This window comes from Maniola hyperantus, chromosome 5 (genome assembly GCF_902806685.2).
Source record: "Maniola hyperantus chromosome 5, iAphHyp1.2, whole genome shotgun sequence".
NCBI classification, from domain to species: domain Eukaryota; kingdom Metazoa; phylum Arthropoda; class Insecta; order Lepidoptera; family Nymphalidae; genus Maniola; species Maniola hyperantus.
In genome coordinates, this window is record NC_048540.1 from 14,914,526 (window position 1) to 14,932,143 (window position 17,618).

General features: G+C 39.7%; 2 protein-coding genes across 2 annotated transcripts; both read left to right on the forward strand.

Annotated features, from left to right (window-relative positions):
- Positions 1-1,949: 1,949 nt before the first annotated feature.
- On the forward strand, positions 1,950-10,452 carry LOC117982279 (very long chain fatty acid elongase 7-like). The gene is made up of 5 exons (XM_034968605.2): positions 1,950-2,070; positions 3,953-4,134; positions 6,082-6,150; positions 8,514-8,813; positions 10,243-10,452. The coding sequence occupies exons 1-5, from the start codon at positions 2,013-2,015 to the stop codon at positions 10,450-10,452; spliced, it is 819 nt and encodes a 272-aa protein (XP_034824496.1). The 5' UTR covers positions 1,950-2,012.
- Positions 10,453-12,283: 1,831 nt separating this feature from the next.
- On the forward strand, positions 12,284-14,874 carry LOC138402410 (uncharacterized). Its single transcript, XM_069498829.1, has 3 exons — positions 12,284-12,451; positions 13,005-13,064; positions 13,761-14,874. The coding sequence occupies exons 1-3, from the start codon at positions 12,438-12,440 to the stop codon at positions 14,020-14,022; spliced, it is 336 nt and encodes a 111-aa protein (XP_069354930.1). The 5' UTR covers positions 12,284-12,437; the 3' UTR covers positions 14,023-14,874.
- The last annotated feature ends 2,744 nt before the right edge of the window (positions 14,875-17,618 follow it).

A 17,618-nucleotide genomic window follows, 5' to 3' on the forward strand; every position in this document is an offset into this window, starting at 1 on the left:
GATAGGTATAAGTAGAACGTATTCAGATTTTTAAAAAAACAATTTTTTATTTAATTAGTATCCAATCCAATCCAATCCATCAGCCTGTTTGCGTCCTCAGCCTGTTTCCAAGAGCGCGCCACCAAACGCGGTCCTCCGCCTTCCTCATCCATAGCCCGGTGATTCTTAGCACCGCCTGCCTTGCCGTGATCGGGAATAGCAGGGCTGCCGGGAACTGGGGGCCTTTGTCTGTTGGCGCTGCTCATTAGTGCCCATACAGACCACGCTGGGCAGGCGGGTTGGTCAGCGCAGGGCTGTAGGCCATTTCGCACCAGTGACGCTGCTGCCCGTCTCTGGTCTGTGTTATTTAAAGCCAAGCCATATGGAATGGTTATCCCGCCATTCTTCGGTCGTCATATCCTCGTTCGCTGATTCGCATTAGTGCACCACGTGCAGGTGAGGTTTACATTTGGGGTGCTAAGATGTTAGCACACCCCCTTACCCTCCTGTATTTCATCATCATCATGATCAACCCATCACCTTTTTTTTTTATTTTTTTTTTTTATTTTTTTTTATAAAGAATATTAGCCATGTTAAATGACAAATATTCCCCTTCCCTCTCCAATTAAGCGGCAGGCTTGTGCTAGGAGTAGGTACGACAATAGTGCAACGGGCGGGGTTTGAACCGTCGACCTTTCGGTTTTCAGTCCACTCCTATACCGCTTGAGCTATTGAGGCTCACCGGCTCACCACAGAGCACAGGTCTCCTCTCAGAGTGAGAAGGGTTTTGGCCATAGTCTACCACGCTGGCCAATGCGGATTGGCAGACTTCACACACCTTTGAGAACATTATGGAGAACTCTCAGGCATGCAGGTTTCCTCACGATGTTTTCCTTCACCGTTAAAGCAAGTGATATTTTAATTAATTAAAAATTAGTATGAAAAATGAGAATTTAAAAAATAAAATTGATAGGTAAGTAGGTATAGTGTGATAGCTCCTTGCAACAAAAATATGTTTGAAAATAAAATTATCGCGACAATTGTGATACGAAAACCCAACTGTTTAGTTGGGTTTTCGTTAGCTGCTGCAGTCGATAATTATGAATTTCGGTTTTTAGGGTTCCTTACCTTAAAAGGAAAAAGGAAACCCTTATAGGATCACTTTGTTGTCTGTCTGTCGGTCTGTCAAGAAACCTACAGGGTACTTCCCGTTGACCTAGAATCATGAAATTTGGTAGGTAGGTACTTAGGTCTTAAAGCAGACATTAGGGGAAAAATCTGAAAACCGTGAATTTGTGGTTACATCACACAAAAAAAAATTGTGGTCATGAACTATCTAATAATTAGTATTTTCAAATTTCGAAGTAAGATAACTATATAAAGTAGGCTATCATAAGAAAGGTCTTCACCTGTGCATTCTAAAACAGATTTTATATTTATTTTTATACATCATAGTTTTTGAATTATCGTGCAAAATGTAGCAAAATACGACTGTAGTACGGAACCCTTTGTGAATGAAATTGTTTGTGACATGTTTTTAATATTTGTGAATGTTGTTACAATTTATCGTTGGCATATCTAATAAAATAAAATAAAAATAAAATAAAAATAAACCCTCAATGCGCGAGCCTGACTCGCACTTAGCCAGTTTTTTTATAAATTACGCTAGCGTAATGGCTACGGAATCCTACCGCGTATTTCATACGCTCGCTCTTGACCCGTTATTTTTTACATTACGTGAAATTTGACAAGTAAATAGAACATCTTGTATATATGCCACATGTAAAATCCGAGTAGGTACATGATAGCACCAGAGTATTTTAAATCGTATCTCAGGGCAGTATGGATTCATTTCACGTGACAAATCCTTAGCATTAAGAAACTTTCCGTGTTTTAATTAAAATTGTATAGAATAATGACGAGGTATATATTAAATAAATCTTTGGAAAACCTGTTGTCAGGTTTAGTATCACAAGTAGTCTTGGACAAAACAGTAAGAGTGAAAATTTAAAGGGGCTCAGTTGTATTTTGCAATGGCTTCTAAATATGATGATCCATTTGCGGAAAATTGTAAAGAAAATCGTGGTTTACGTAAGTGTTTTAATTATTAATATCTAACTAATAAATGTCAATATTTTTTTTATTTTTTTTAAAGCATATTACTATTAGCCATGTTAATTGACTAATATTCCCCTTTTCTGTCCAACTAAGCGTCAAGCTTGTGCTAGGAGTAGGTACGACAATAGTGCAACGCGCGGGGTATGAACCGTCGACCTTTCGGTTTTCAGTCTACTCCCAGTTAACGGGTAAGCCCGTTGAGCTATTAAGGCTCTAATTAATATCCTTACTTAGATCCCTACTTAATATGTGTAGTAAAAGTAAGTTTCTAATGGGTCCCTACATAATTATTTTATTATTGCCCGTTTCCCGTTAAGGATTTCCATTCTCTATCTCTGAAACTTTTAATCTATATATATATATATATTATATATAAAAGGAAAAGGTGACCTACTGACTGACTGACTGACTGACTGACTGATCTATCAACGCACAGCTCAAACTACTGGACGGATTACGCTGAAATTCGGCATGCAGATAGCTATTATGACGTAGGCATCCGCTAAGAAAGGATTTTTGAATTGAATAGGGGTTTGAAATTTGTATGAAAGTCTGTCAGTTTTAAAGTGTCTATAAAGAAGTTTTGTAGTTAATATTTTTGCAATTAGCAGTATGACATATTTTATTAAGCTCATATGTTAAAATCTCATTGTTAAATATCAAACCTAAGGGTGTAAAATAGGGGTTTAAAATTTGTTTAGTCCACGCGGGCATAAGCTAGTTAAATCTATTATGAAACCAACCTGATAGTACAAACTTCGTAAAAACAATAATCGTGAAAATTCAATCGGAGTTTCATATGGAGTAAAATCGATAAAAAATTTAATCCAGTATCCGAAGAAGCTCTAATGTTTTTCGGGATACAAACTATCCTATAAGTTAAAACGGAGTATTAGCTAAAGATAAGTGTGCTTAGTTTCGTCAAATCTGTAGTTTCAGCCTGAAGCGTGCTCAGACAGATAGACAGACAAAAAATAAACAATAAATAGTTTTGGGCTCTATGATAAACAATGTGGCTAATTCCATTGTACACAATCTCTAAACTAAACTATAACGACACGTCTAAATCTATTGCTATCCCTTTCATAATGTTGCTTGCGGAAAAGGATAGCACTTTAGCGTTAATTTAGTTTAGTTTAGAGATTGTGTACAAGAGAATCGGCCCCAAAAATAGGTTACTCATTATATTTATTATAATGTACAGAAATCGTCTAGTTTATTTTTATTATGGGTATATAGATACGGGTGTGCTTGATGGGATTTCCTCTTACCCTATTTAAATACCTAGGTTTTGTTCTTGCTTAGATAGCCTATGGTCACGGTTTTAATACCAATGAAAGTTATTTATTTATCAATGACCGTAATACGGTATTTAACGACTAGTCAAATCAGTAACTTTTTAACTAACGTCAAAACGCGAACTTAGTATGCGATATTCTATGAAATACTGGAATGTGACGTCACATCATAATGACGTAGGTACTTTTTTAGTTTCATCGATAATTTAAAAGGGTTTTTACACTTAAACTAACGAATGACGTGGATTTTACGTATTTTGGAAGGCCCGCTATTTAATAATCACTAAAAACCCGTCGTGCCAGATCCTTTTTTCCACGCACATGCAAACTGTGGAATTAACTCCCTTCGGCGGTGTTCCCTTTAGATTACAACATGGGGTTATTCAAGGGGCGGACCAACAAATTCCTAAAAGGCCGGCAACGCATCGGCCGGTTCCTCTGGTGCTGCAAATTAATGTTCATGGGCGGCGGTAATCACTTAGCATCAGGTGACCCGTTTGCTCGCTATCTCTATTTAAAAAAATGATGTAGTCAAATACCCAATTCTTTACTTTCAGTTAACACATGGACATTCGAAGAAACGTCTGTAGGTCTTGGGACAGTGATAGTGTTATACCTAATTTTAGTGCTAAAGATATTGCCCAATTTTATGAAAGACAGAAAACCTTATCAACTCAAGACGCCTCTGTTATTTTACAATGTATTTCAAGTCGCCTTTTCATCTTATGCTGTGTTTCTGGTGAGTATGATAATTTTTTTAAATCTTTTATTATCAGGCTTTTACATTGATGTATGTCAGCCTTATTGTACAATATCTTAATGTACAATTATATGTATGTATACAATAGGCTACTTGACACTTTTTTAAAGTTGGTCTTAAATGGTTAATATTTGTGCTATTATATCAAAAAAATTAACACTATATTTTTTTGCGCCCTAAAAACCGTAAAACTTTCATTTAAAAATATATTTTTCTTAGACAGGTGAAAACACTGTCGGCCATGTTTGGCCGATAGATTATCTGTGCTCTGACGTCATGCATTTGTAAACAACAGCATAACCTCCCAAAGTTTAATAAACATGACTTCTATACTAGAGTACATGAAAAATATAGTAATTTTCGTTATTGTATCATCCGAGAATGTAAAAAACGCATCGATAAAGACCACAGGAAAGTTGTGGATTAGTGCCCAGTGAAATAAATATACGTAACACGCGAAGACTTGCTTAAAGGGATCCTATATAACTAACGACTTCAACCCAAATTTATTTTTGCAAAGATCACTTTGTTGTAAGTCTTACTTAATAACTTATTCAATTTATAAAGAGAAAACGATATTTTTTTACGTTTACTATGAGTTTTTAGAAATATATAAAAACTAGCTTATGCTCGTGACTTCGCCCGCGTGGACTTCATAAATTTCAAACCTCCATTTAACCCACTCAGGGGTGGAATTTCAAAAAATCCTTTCCTAGTGGATACCTTCTCTTTACCTACAAAGAACACACCCACCAAATTTCATGTATCTAGGACCAGCTGTTTAGATGTTTAGGCTGTGCGTTGATATATAAGTTAGTCAGGACTCTAAATTTTATATATATGGATACTACGTTAGTCCCCGCGTGACATAGGGATGACATTTCTTTGTTTACATATACAATGACGTCACATCATGGCTGACAGCGTTTTCTGCGTTTCAAATAAAAATAAAAACTGTATTTTTTAAAATTGGATTTATATATCCATCCTGCGTTTTTAATAATTGTTATTGATATATTTCGTTGTCTTAAGCAAAATACTATAATAAATAATGATTTATTGGACGAAATTAGATATGAGTCAAGTAGCCTATTCTAACTTATCCTACAATCCTATCCTATCATACAAACTTCACAACAATGTTGCTTAGGTACCTACTCTGTAACAATCTGAACAGATTGCAAACTCCATCAGAATTCGGATTAGCCCAGATTTAAGCATTCGATCAGACGTTCTCTTCCTTGTTACCAGTAATTTTAGGAAAGGGGTCACACTCACTACTTACGACCTTCTGTAATGAGGGATATGACACGGAGAGAGAGCAAAACTGAGAGAGATAAATTGCTATTAAAATAATGTAGGCGTCACAAATAACCATGTTACTTCTTTGTAATAGAAAAATCTCATCACAAATCGAACCTGTTAATTTTCTGCAAAAACTCGTAAATTGAAAAGCATGTTATAACAAGCGTTCAAGGCTTTATTAACATTGGATTATTCTTATTATTTGTTTTAGTTTAGGATAGACTAGTTTATGCTCGCGACTTCGTCCGCGTGGACTAGACAAATTTCAAATCCCTATTTCACCCCCTTAGGGGTTGAATTTTCAAAAATCCTTTCTTAGCGGATGCAAACATCATAATAGCTATTTGCATGCCAAATTTCAGCCCGATCCGTCCAGTAGTTTGAGCTGTGCGTTGACAGATCAGTCAGTCACCTTTTCCTTTTTACCCGACTACGGCAAAGCCAAAAGGAAGGGTTATGATTTTAGCAGTCTATGTATGTATGTATCTGTGTATGTATGTTTGTAACTATTTTTCGTGTTCCATTGTAGCGGTTTTTACATCCAAAAAAGTGGGGGTTCCCAATTTTTTTTCTATATAATTTTTAAATAATAATTATTACTTAATTTGTTTTTTTTTTCAGTACACAAGATATGTAATAAGACATGGCGTTATTATAACTCGATGCCCTAGGGGTGAAGATTTAAAAGAGGTAAGGATTTGTTCATAAAATAATTCTGGCTGATGCCCACGACTTCGTCCGCGTAGGTTGTCCTAGGTAGGCATCCCGTGGGAATCCTTTAATTTTACGGGACAAAAATTAGCCGAGGTCAGTCTCCGGGTATTCAACTATACGCGAAAATCACACGAATCCATTACTTTTCGCATTACGTACAACTTTGTTGTTTGTGCGTTTGTCTTTCAATCACCTGGAGAGTGACATAGGCTACTTTCATCCCGGAAAATCGAAAAGTTCCCACGGGATTTTAAAACACTGAAAGTTCACCGGCATCAGCTAGTTTACAATATTATGGGTTGTGATTAAAAATTTGATTTTTCCCGCGATCTCATCTACCTACTTATAGTTTGCGACATGTCGAGATAGCAATCGGGGTATGAGGCTGGGGGACGCCCCGCACACCCGCACGTTACCACCCTGATTCCCATCTCGACCTGTCCTGCATTGGGACTATATGCACATGAGTATATATGGACCCCTCTCCCCCCCCCCCCCCTGATAAAAGGCGCCCTAAGCACGTCCTTAACGATCCCGACGACTAAATCATGACCGACAATGCTCCCTATCTCATAGGGCTACACAAGTCAACCTTTTTACAGCGTCTTCGCCGGCGGAGACGAGGACCCCGATTTCTACCGTCACCCGGGCGTGGACTCCCCCCCCCCCCCCCCCCCCCCCCCCCGCTCTAGCGGCCAGTAAGGCCTACACAGCATAGTGTATCGAGTGTTATTGAGTGTCTACATTGTGAGTCCACCTACACGTAGCCTCATGTTTCCAGATCCACCGGTCTAAGTTTACGTTATTAATATATCAATTAGTCCGTTTATCCTTATATAATAATTTATGTAGATTAACATCATGTTTTTTGACAGTAAAAAAACAAGTTAATTAATAACCTATACAATGGTCGTAAATCGTTTGATGTGTTAGTAATTTAATTAATCCCTGTGGGGCAACGACTGTGCGACGTATTTTCTATTTTTTTGTCGTTGTTAGTTATACTACCAGGGATCGACGCGAAGAGCCACGCAGGAAGGGAAAAGCCAAAGGGGAATGCCCAAAAGGATTGGCCCAAATTGTGCCCAGCATATTCTTAATATCTCTATGTATAAAAATGAATCGCTGAATGTGTTGCTGATCGCAAATCTCGAGAACAGCTGAACCGCTTTCGCTAATTCTTTTTTTATAATATTCCTTGAAGTACGAGGATGGTTCTTATGGAGAGAAAAATTTAAAAAAGTCCTGAAAAAAAATCGACTGTTAGGCGGTACGAAGTTCGCCGGGGCAGCTAGTTGCTAGTTGTGCAAAAAAATTTGCTTACAATTTTTGAGTTTTTAATACGTGTGACGCATGTATTTAAAACCATTTATCCCTAATGGTACGATTACACCTAACGAGTACAGTGGCGAGTCAGTGTCCTCGGTCGAGTACTCGGTTGGTATAAACACTTACGAGTGCTCGGCGCAATTTCGAAATACGTATAAACGGCCACCACAGCACTGTCTCGGCCGAGTGACATTTTACTGTCTCGCTTCAGTACTCGGTAGGTGTAATCAGCCCATTACTGTACGATGTGTTTGTACAATTTGAAAATCGATCCTCTAGAAAATAAAAAATAAAAATAATTTGTAACATTGAAACCATCTCCTTGTTTACATCCAAATGTTTACCAAATAATTGCTATATTATAAACTGTTCATTTCATGTACTTTCATGTGTGGGCACCTAAGGGCCAAATTTACTATGGCCATCTGGCATTCTCCTTTGGAACTCCAAAGTCGGTCAGTCTCAGAAAGCCCCAGTTACCGACTTAGGTCAACCTTGCTTAACAATCGTAATCGATTGACAAACGTTGTAATAAACAAGAAAACAACCCACATGTCCCTCTATTTTCTATACGCCTGACAAAATTTGAAGAGCAAATATCAATAAAAAAAAATAAAAATAAAAAAAAAAATATTTTGCATGCAATTAATATTAAACTTTTGCAAGTCTTTGTGAATCGTCATATGCATCTACCACTGGTTCGAAATGCCTTTCCTCGCCGAGAAAGAACCAGCAAGAAACTCGACGGTTGCTCTTTTCAAAGATTTGATATACAATACTATGCCATGTATCAAAAGAATTTGCAGTCCTGCGCGTTGCTGGAACGAGCTGCAGGGCCTGCAGGTCAAATCCACGCTCTTTTATCATTTAGATAATCTTCAATTGTGTAATATGTTTTTTTCAGGAGCATACCTACTTTTGATAGATTTTTTAAACTTGTGTTTAAAGCAATGACGAAATTAAAAGAGCAAACATTAATTTCAGAAGCAATGCGAACTCTTTTCTTTCAGGTGATAAGCGAAATAACACCATACTTCATAGCGAAGCATATAGACCTTCTGGACACGGTGTTCTTCGTGCTAAGGAAGAAGGATAACCAAGTGACGTTCCTCCACGTGTTCCACCACACCCTGATGCTGACCTGGTCGTGGTTCTACCAGATGTACTACCCCACGGATCACTTCGTGGTGGTGGGGCTGATCAACAGCTTTGTTCATGTGCTGATGTATGCGTATTATGGGATCTCATCTTTAGGGCCGGAGTATGCGAAATACGTGTGGTGGAAGAAACACCTCACCAAAGTTCAACTGGTAAGACTTTGATACTAGAAACTTCTTTAACTAAATATATTTTTAGGGTTGGAACTTGAAAGACCCCCACTAGGTGGACGGACGACATCAGACGAGTCGCAGGGAGTCGCTGGATTCAGACGGTGCAAGACCATAGCGTGTGGAAGTCCCTATACAAGAGACCTATGCCCAGCTGTGGACGTCTATCGGTTGATGAATGATGATTTTAGGGTTCCGTACCTCAAAAGTAAAAAAGGAACCCTTATATGATCACTTCGTTGTCTGTCTGTCCGTCTGTCGTGTCTGTCAAGAAAGTAATAAGGTACTTGTACTAATAGAAAATAATATTTACACATAAGAAAATAATAATATAGGGTAGGTAGGTCTTACAGCACAAGTAAAGGAATTAATCCGAAAACCGTGAATTTGTGGTTACATCACAAAAAAAAATTAAAATGTGTTCATGATCAAAATATTAGTATTTTCAACTTTCAAAGTAAGATTACTATACCAAGTGTGATATCATATGAAAGGCAAAGGGCTTTACCTGTACATTCTAAAACAGATTTTTATTTATTTTTATGAGTAGGTACTTAATAGTTTTTGATTTATCGTGCAAAATGTCGAAAAAATACGATTGGAGTACGGAACCGTCGCCCGGTGCGCGAGCCTAAAACTACGATGCATAAAAAACTGTTTTATTATGCACAAGTGAAGCCCTTTCATATGAAACCCCACTTGGTATCTTACTTTGAAAGTTGAAAATAGCAATATTTGTTCATGAACAATTTTTTTTTTTTTTTTTTTAAATATTACAATAAAACTTAAAGCTAGCCTTATCTAATTACTATATAAATCATGACCGCGTGGAATAGTGCCAAGAATACTGGCTGCATTTCCGCGCTGGACAGCCAGGCTGATCCGTTGCGCAAAAAATGAGCCAGCCCTTCTGTCACCAGATGAGGCTATTAATCGCGGTAAAATGTCTCGTAAAAATTTTTAGCACTAAGACTCCATGGCCCCAGGGTCTCCACGGCAAACGGCACAAAAATGTAACTCTCTATAAGAGAGGCATACTTGCGCCGCTTGCCGTTTTCAGCTGTTTCTGCTGCGGCTCCCGGTCTTGATGCTATTTTTTTCTTGTGATGGTCCTTCCTGACATATTTCATGATTCTAGGTCAACGGGAAGTACCCGGTAGGTTTCTTGACATACAGACAGACAGACAGACAGACAGACAGACAGACAAAGTAATCCTATAAGGGTTGCGTTTGTCCTTTTGATGTAAGGAACCCTAAAAACTGTCATACCCTTTCCAGGCTAGCCCGCTTCTATCTTAGACTGCATCATCACTTACCACCAGGTGAGATTGCAGTCAAGGGCTAACTTCTATCTGAATAATAATAAAAAATTATACATTAGGTAGGTATATTCTTTTATACTTTCTTACAGATGCAATTCATCTTAGTTCTCTGCAATCTCCACTATCAGCAGAAGTTGACGCCGTGCCCCGTCCCGGCCTTGTTCCACTACTTCTGCCTCTCCAGCATCATCTCGTTCTTTGTTCTCTTCACGAACTTCTATGTGCGAAGCTACGTCGCCAAATCTAAGAAGAAAGTTGCTGACATTGGCATGGGAACCGAAGCGTGTGTCAAACAGTGAAATAAATGTAAATTGAGTGATCATTATTTATAACATAACCTATCATTTTAGAATGCACATTGACTGCTTCGCGAACTATAGCGTAATCAATACAGCATTGCGGCTGATTAACGCGACAGTTGCGTTCCCGCACTCGTGGAGCAAACTCGACCGTCCGTGCGGGGCACGAGTACCCTGCGTTTGAATGGACGCTACGAGCGTGCGGTCAAAACGCATCACTTGCGAGAAACGTTTAGCAACAGCAGTGCGGCCCCACGCATCAGATGCGTTATATTACGGTATTTGACAATTAGTCAAATCAGTAACTTTTTATCAATCGTCAAAACGCGCAGTTTGTATGCGATATTCTATGAAATATTGGAATGTGACGTCACATCATAATGACGTACTTTTTTACTTTAATCGATAATTTATAATGGTTATTACACGTCAAAAACGTCGTACTTACCTACATAATAATTATGAAAGTATGAAATATTTATAGGTATGTACCTATTAGGTACAATACATTAGGTAATACATTATGTATAATGAAACTACAAAAAATTATAAAAATTGAATAATATATTATAATAACTAGGTATACTAGGTACGGAACCCTAAAAAGTTCGACTACGAAGCGAAGATGTATTCGGAAGTGAATACGATATCTCATTCACTTCCGAATACATCTTCGCTTCCGCGGACCCTGCCCATCAGTGTCACTGTCATCAGACTCGCTGATGGACAGGATCCGCCGGCTGCAAGAGGCCTCTTGGACGCTGGGCCGTTCAAAAGGCATGTAGGCCCAGGACGGCCCAGCGTCCCTAAGGTCCCTCGCAGCCCGCTCCTTAGCCGAAAGGGTTTTTCTTTGGTGTGGTGGTGTGTGGTTAGAAAGGGAGTTTTTGTTGGCGGCGGAGGGGGGCGCTTGCGACGCCGCCCCCGATGGCAGAGCCCCTGCGTCTTGACCTGTCCTGCGCCAGGACAGCCCGGCGTCTTGGTTATGTGCGGCAGCGATCGCAGCTCGCAGGAGAGCCGATAAATTCGTCTCTCCTGCGCTGCCGTCTCCGCCAGAGCCGGTGCCCGCGGCGCAGGTATCAGCCGCAGGGGTCCACGAGCTGGGATTAGTGTCTTGATCTTCCTGATTAACACAACAAAATAAATGTACTTAAGTACGTAGGTACTTACCTTCTTTAGTCAACAGCATAAAATATAAACAATGTCATAAGGTAATAAGCAAAACCAAAACATCACCTCCTGTTACAGAAATACAGGTACCTACATAGGTTCTCGAAAATCCAACTGTAAACCTCAACTTCATAACATAAGAGTTCCTCACAATACCTATCTATAATTAATAGAGAAAGTCGGTAAGTACTCACTTCCATCTAGTACACCTCGCGTCGCTACACCTACTAAAAACAAAAATATGTAAAAAGTACTCTGTGAAACAAAATATGACACCAGTTGCTTGAGCAAACGCGAATGGCGGTTGCACGCGATTGGTCAGTCGGCACGAGTGTAACTGGCGGCGCGCTGTTTGTATCGTGTCGCCGCAAACCTTTGATGATGCCGCTGCTTACCATAGACTACGCCGAAAGTCACAAACCTGATTTCTTTAGGTATAATCACTAATAATTAATAGAGTTCAACTATTGATAATTAAAAAAATTGCTAAAAGTTTCTATATTTATTTTGGTGGCTATCCTGCAAAATGTCGAAAAAAATACGTTCGGAACCCTCGGTGTGAGAGTCTGACTCGCACTTGGCCGGTTTTTTTACATTATCTACCTACTAAAATATACAATATTATTATATTACCTACCTATCATGAATATAGTTACCAAACACCAAGCACGTGGAGCCGCCAGAAAAAGAACCCAGAGCCGTAAAAAAAATCATTACTAGTCTGTGAACTATCTGTGGACGCGGACTTGTCAGTTGTGGATGGAATTTATTCGGTTTATTATTATTTTTATTTCTGGTCGGTGATTATTTGCGTCACGATGGAGACTGAAAGGCAAGTAAATTTTTTGGAGTCTAAATACCTACGCTCAGTGTTTCAACATAAGGGTAGTAGCAATTCGTTCAACAACAACATAAAACAAGTTTCATCATATTATAGAAGTTTGCAATACATAGAGTTTACCTTTGTTTTGTCTGTCCTTTACCTACTATACATACAGTTATCTGCCGGACAGTTGCATAAAAATCAGTACCCATAATATAAATGCGAAAGTGTTTGTTTGTTGGTTTCCTCTTCAAACACATCGCAACAGGGCAACGGACGTGATTTTTGCATGGAGAGTGACACTTTTTATCCCGGGAAATCAATGAGTTCCCACAGGATTTTTAAAACCCTAAATCCACGCGTATGAAGTTGCGGGCATCAGCTAGTCTATAATAAATATATAGATACCTAATAATTATTGTGAATTACTAAGGGCGAGATCTATAGAGCGCACTTTGACTTAGCTTAGACTTAAAACGAGCTAAATCTTCCACATAAATCTGTCAAAGTGCACTCTATAGATCTCAGCCGGAGTGGTTGAATTTTGATTTTGTTTTTGCAGGTATCCCCTGCTAGGCAGCCAGCCTAAGTGGTGGCAGCGTTGGTTTTGCTGCCAAGCAAAGTAAGTTTTCAATTTCAATATTCATCTATTGCATAGTGCAAAATAATAAGAATGAACATTTGATATAGTTATCTTACTTTGATTATTGAAAATACTAATTATTAGATCATGACCACAATTTAATTATTTTTGTGTGATGTAACCACAAATTCACGATTTTCCAATTTTTCTCTAATGTCTGCTATAATAAAAATAATAATAACTGACGGAGTCCGGCTCTATTGGGACCGGTCCATCATCACGGACAGGAGTATACTAGCGAATAAGCCTGACCTCGTGGTGGTGGACCGGGCACAGTCGAGGGTGCTTTTGGTGGACATCACCATTTCATATGATGAGAACCTCGTGAGAGCTGAGACCACAGAGACTGAGCTGTGGAGTCCACTGAAATCATCCCAATCGTTATATCTGCGAATGGGTTGATCCCAATCAGCCTCGCTCACCATCTAAGGCGACTGAGGTTCCGTGGCAGTTCGCACGCAGCCAGGATGCAAAAAGCGGTCTTGCTAGACTCGGCTAGGATCCTATAAATCGTACCTCATACCTTATGTGGTACGGAACCCTAAAAATAATAAAAATTTCAAATTGGCTGCCATGTTTGTATGATGTGATGAACCCTTTGTGAGCGAGTCTGACTTTTTGTTTTTGTGTAATCAAAGTGGACTTGATAAAACTATCTTCTTCGACATCTTATAGAGTGGAGACAGCTGAGTGTACACCGGCGCCTCCGCCGTCACCTGAGCCCGAGCGCCGCACCCCTCCGACTATGCGGCTGCCGGAGCCGCCGCGGCATTGGTGCTCTCCTCCGGAGAGGAGGAGGCCACCAATGACGGATCAGGAGCTCCAAGAACTGCAGGCGCTTTGGGACGCGGCCATGGCCGCAGTCCAAAAACGCGTACAGCGCCGCGTGGCGCAGCACGAACGCGCGCTAGGAGCGAGGCACGAGGAGCCCTGGTAAAATGGGCTAGTAGTTTTAATTGACTCGTATTTTAACACTAAGGGTGCCTGTCCACAGAAGCGAAGCTAAGCGGAGATGTGTATAGTTGACCAATCAGAGCTTCGTCAGATGACGGAATAAAATTATTACGTTATTTACCGACAATCTGATTGGTCTGCTCAACACATCTCCGCTCCGCTCCGCTTCAGTGGCCAGTCACCCTTACAGCCCTTTCACACGGCGTCCAGTTTTTTGCAGGATCCCGTTTGAAGGCGAATGTGTTTATATGCTAGCGAGCATCCCGCATGCGGGATGCTCGTGTGAACGCTAGCATACGAACACATTCGCCATCAAACGGGATCCTGCAAAAAACTGGACGCCGTGCGAAAGGGGGGTTATGCGAGTCAATTAAACTGCTCAAGGGTCTCCAATTTTCCAGGGCTCCTCAATGAATTTATTAAATGAACTTGTACATTAAAAAAAAAATTAAAAAAAAAAAAATTAAAAAAAAATAATTAAAAAAAAAAAAATTAAAAAAAAAAATGAATAGGTATGTAATGTAAATATTTTATAACTAGAGGATGCCCGCGACTTCGTCCGCGTGTATTTAGAACTCCTTGTGGGAACTCTTTGATTTTCCGGGATAAAAAGTCCCTAAATGGCCTTCCCCGGGATGCAAGCTGTCTCTGTACCAAATTTCGTCGAAATCGGTTGAACGGATGGGCCGTGAAACGCTAGCAGACAGACAGACAGACGGACGGACAGACACACACTTTCTCATTTATAATATTAGTATGGATAATTGACCTGTAAATAATTCTTTTATAATAATTTTTAACCTGTAAATAATTGTAAATAAAAATGAACTGACAAGCTTATTGTTTTATTTAAGGATAAACCCAATCCAAATTATCTATACTTTATCTGTGGAATGAAGTAATAATTTTTGTTATTCTTAATCTCTCCAGGGAAAGGATTTGGATTAAGTCTTTAGCTTTATTTTGCTTCCGGCCTTGTTGTTATTGCGTTTACTGCTAAACAAAAGAGCCCACAATATTACAGAGTTCCTAATCTCTTTCCAGCTGCAGATAATAGGACTTTATTTTAACTGACTTCCAAAAACGAGGTGGTTCTCAACTGCAAATATTATTTGGAAAAAAAAAACAACTAATAATTTAATATTTTTATTATAATCAACATAAAAAAGGTCAAGTGCGAGCCGGACTCGCACACGAAGGATTCCCTACCATCCAGTATTTCATAGAATCTTGTATACTTAGCGCGCGTTTTGACGTTTGATAAAAAGTTACTGATTTGACTAGTTCACTGGCTTGGCATTCAATAAAACGCAGGGTTTGTGTACGCCCGCACTCGCGGAGTGGCGAAAAAAACGCATTATGTTCGTTGTGCCGCATTCCTGTATAGAACGTGCGTGGCGTGTGCGAGCCGCATACGCGTTACGCAATATAAAACACAGCACTTGCGTTTGCCGCAGTTAAAGTGTTAAAGATAATGGACTGAGAGCCAGCGCGTTACCTATAAACTTTGTGATTGCCAATAATTGCTGAATTTGCAGTACTATGATGTATAGTGGTAATTAATTACGTAAACTTAAAACTAAACCTTAACTTTATTAAACCTGTCATTTAGTATGAATGGGAACCATATTATGGAAACGCAAGAAAACCTTTGATTTTGTACGGGAGGCGGTGTGTTATAGGCTCGACCGTATCAAAGGGAGATCTCTTCAGTACGCTTAGTATAAGATTTTACGTCTCTTTTTTAGCGTTTAAACTACCGTGAGTGATTTCCATTATAAATAATATCTATCCCGGCTGTACTAACGTGTTTAGTCGACGTTAGCCCGACTAGTTTCGAACCCATCCGGGGTCCTTTTTCAAGGGAGTCAGTTCGCGCACGCGCCGCGGTTGTGACTGCGAACTGACTCCCTTGAAAAAGGACCCCGGATGGGTTCGAAACTAGTCGGGCTATCGTCGACTAAACACGTGAGTACAGCCGTGAAGATATTATTTATAATTTTACGTCTCACCAAGCAACATTGCTAGAATTCGAGAGTCGAAACACAATAACGTCAAAGTAAAGTAGACCTAAAGGGTCTTGAATTGAAGTCAATAATGCCTTGCCATTGATAACGTTTCCGCTTGGAGCGCTGACTGTAGATGTGTAAACAAACTTGAGCTTTAAAACAAGGAAGACAAGATCCAGTTTACTATAAGGCGGAAGTGTTTCGACACTCGAATACTATCAACGTTGGTGAGACATAAAATCTCGTACTAATCGTACTTAGGATGCTATCCGTGCTGCCATCTAGTGAGAGCGACGTGCGTAATCAAGGCATGGATTGATGTACAAGATTGTTTAAGTTTGGATCTAATTTCTTCGTACGAGTTAGGAGCGCCATCTACTTGCAATTGTGGCAATCACCACAATTTAATTTTTCCTGAAAACTGAAAAGTTACACTGATCTCAAAAACAAAACAAACTTTTACTTTAAAATAATCTGTGATAACACAAATATTATTATACAAAACTATCTGCTACTGTACAACTTTATTTCGTTATCTATGTTTCGTCAAATAAAATGAATTCTTCTGAATTTACATTAAAATAGAGATACTTACCTATAAATCTTTATCATAGCTGCGTTTTAAGCATGACTGACTGACTGATCTATCAACGCACAGCTCAAACTACTGGACGGTTCGGCTGAGGCATATAAATAGCTATTATGACGTAGACATCCGCTAAGAAAGATTTTCGAAAATTCAACCTAAAAGGCGGTAAAATAGGAGTTTGTAATGTCTGTAGCCTACGCGGATGAAGTCGCGGGATAAGCTAGTGATAATATATTACATAAAACAAATTATGTTGCATGCCGTAGGTCAAACTGCAATCGATAGGTGTGAAAAATGTCTGCCAGTGTCATAGAATAATAAACAGACATTGATTAAATGCTATTTACGTAGGTACCTGCAGTGGCGTGCAATTCATAGAGGCATAAAAGTACTGCTTACCCTAGTTGAAACGACATTTTTCTTTATGACCTGCCTTTCCAAAGGTCTACATAAGGTGTATCTATTATCTAAGGCCTATCTTACCCTGGTTTCGGACTCTGTGCACGCCACTGGGTACCTGCTATGATCATCTAAGAGTTTCTATCATCATCATCATCATTATCATAGGTCTGAGCTATTCTGCATTGTCAGAATCTCTGCACTACCCATCAGTCACGCCACGCCACGGTCTTGCGCCGCCTGAATCCAGCGGCTCCTTGCGACTCGTCTGATGTCGTCCGTCCACCGAGTGGGAGGTCTTCCAACGCCGCGTCTTCCGGTGCGAGGTTGCGGGCATCAGCTAGTTAATATTATTATAAAATATGCGAAAGACCATTGACGCTGGTTCCGGGAACGGGGACGGGCGCTAATGTGGGACGCAACTTGCGTTGACACATTGGCCCCGTGTCATATCAGGACAGCATCAAGACCGGGAGCCGCAGCAGAAACAGTTGAAAACGGCAAGCGGTGCAAGTATGCCTCTCTTATTGAGAGTTACAGTTTTGTTCCGTTTGCCGTGGAAACCCTGGGGCCGTGGAGTCT

Excerpts from the sequence above, each read along its gene's own strand:
- LOC117982279 (XM_034968605.2), top strand. The coding sequence starts at position 2,013 with ATGGCTTCTAAATATGATGATCCATTTGCGGAAAATTGTAAAGAAAAT. Across the intron at positions 6,151-8,513 it reads GGGGTGAAGATTTAAAAGAG|GTGATAAGCGAAATAACACC; the intron begins GTAAGGATTTGT and ends CTTTTCTTTCAG. Across the intron at positions 8,814-10,242 it reads ACCTCACCAAAGTTCAACTG|ATGCAATTCATCTTAGTTCT; the intron begins GTAAGACTTTGA and ends ACTTTCTTACAG.
- LOC138402410 (XM_069498829.1), top strand. Across the intron at positions 13,065-13,760 it reads TGGTTTTGCTGCCAAGCAAA|AGTGGAGACAGCTGAGTGTA; the intron begins GTAAGTTTTCAA and ends GACATCTTATAG.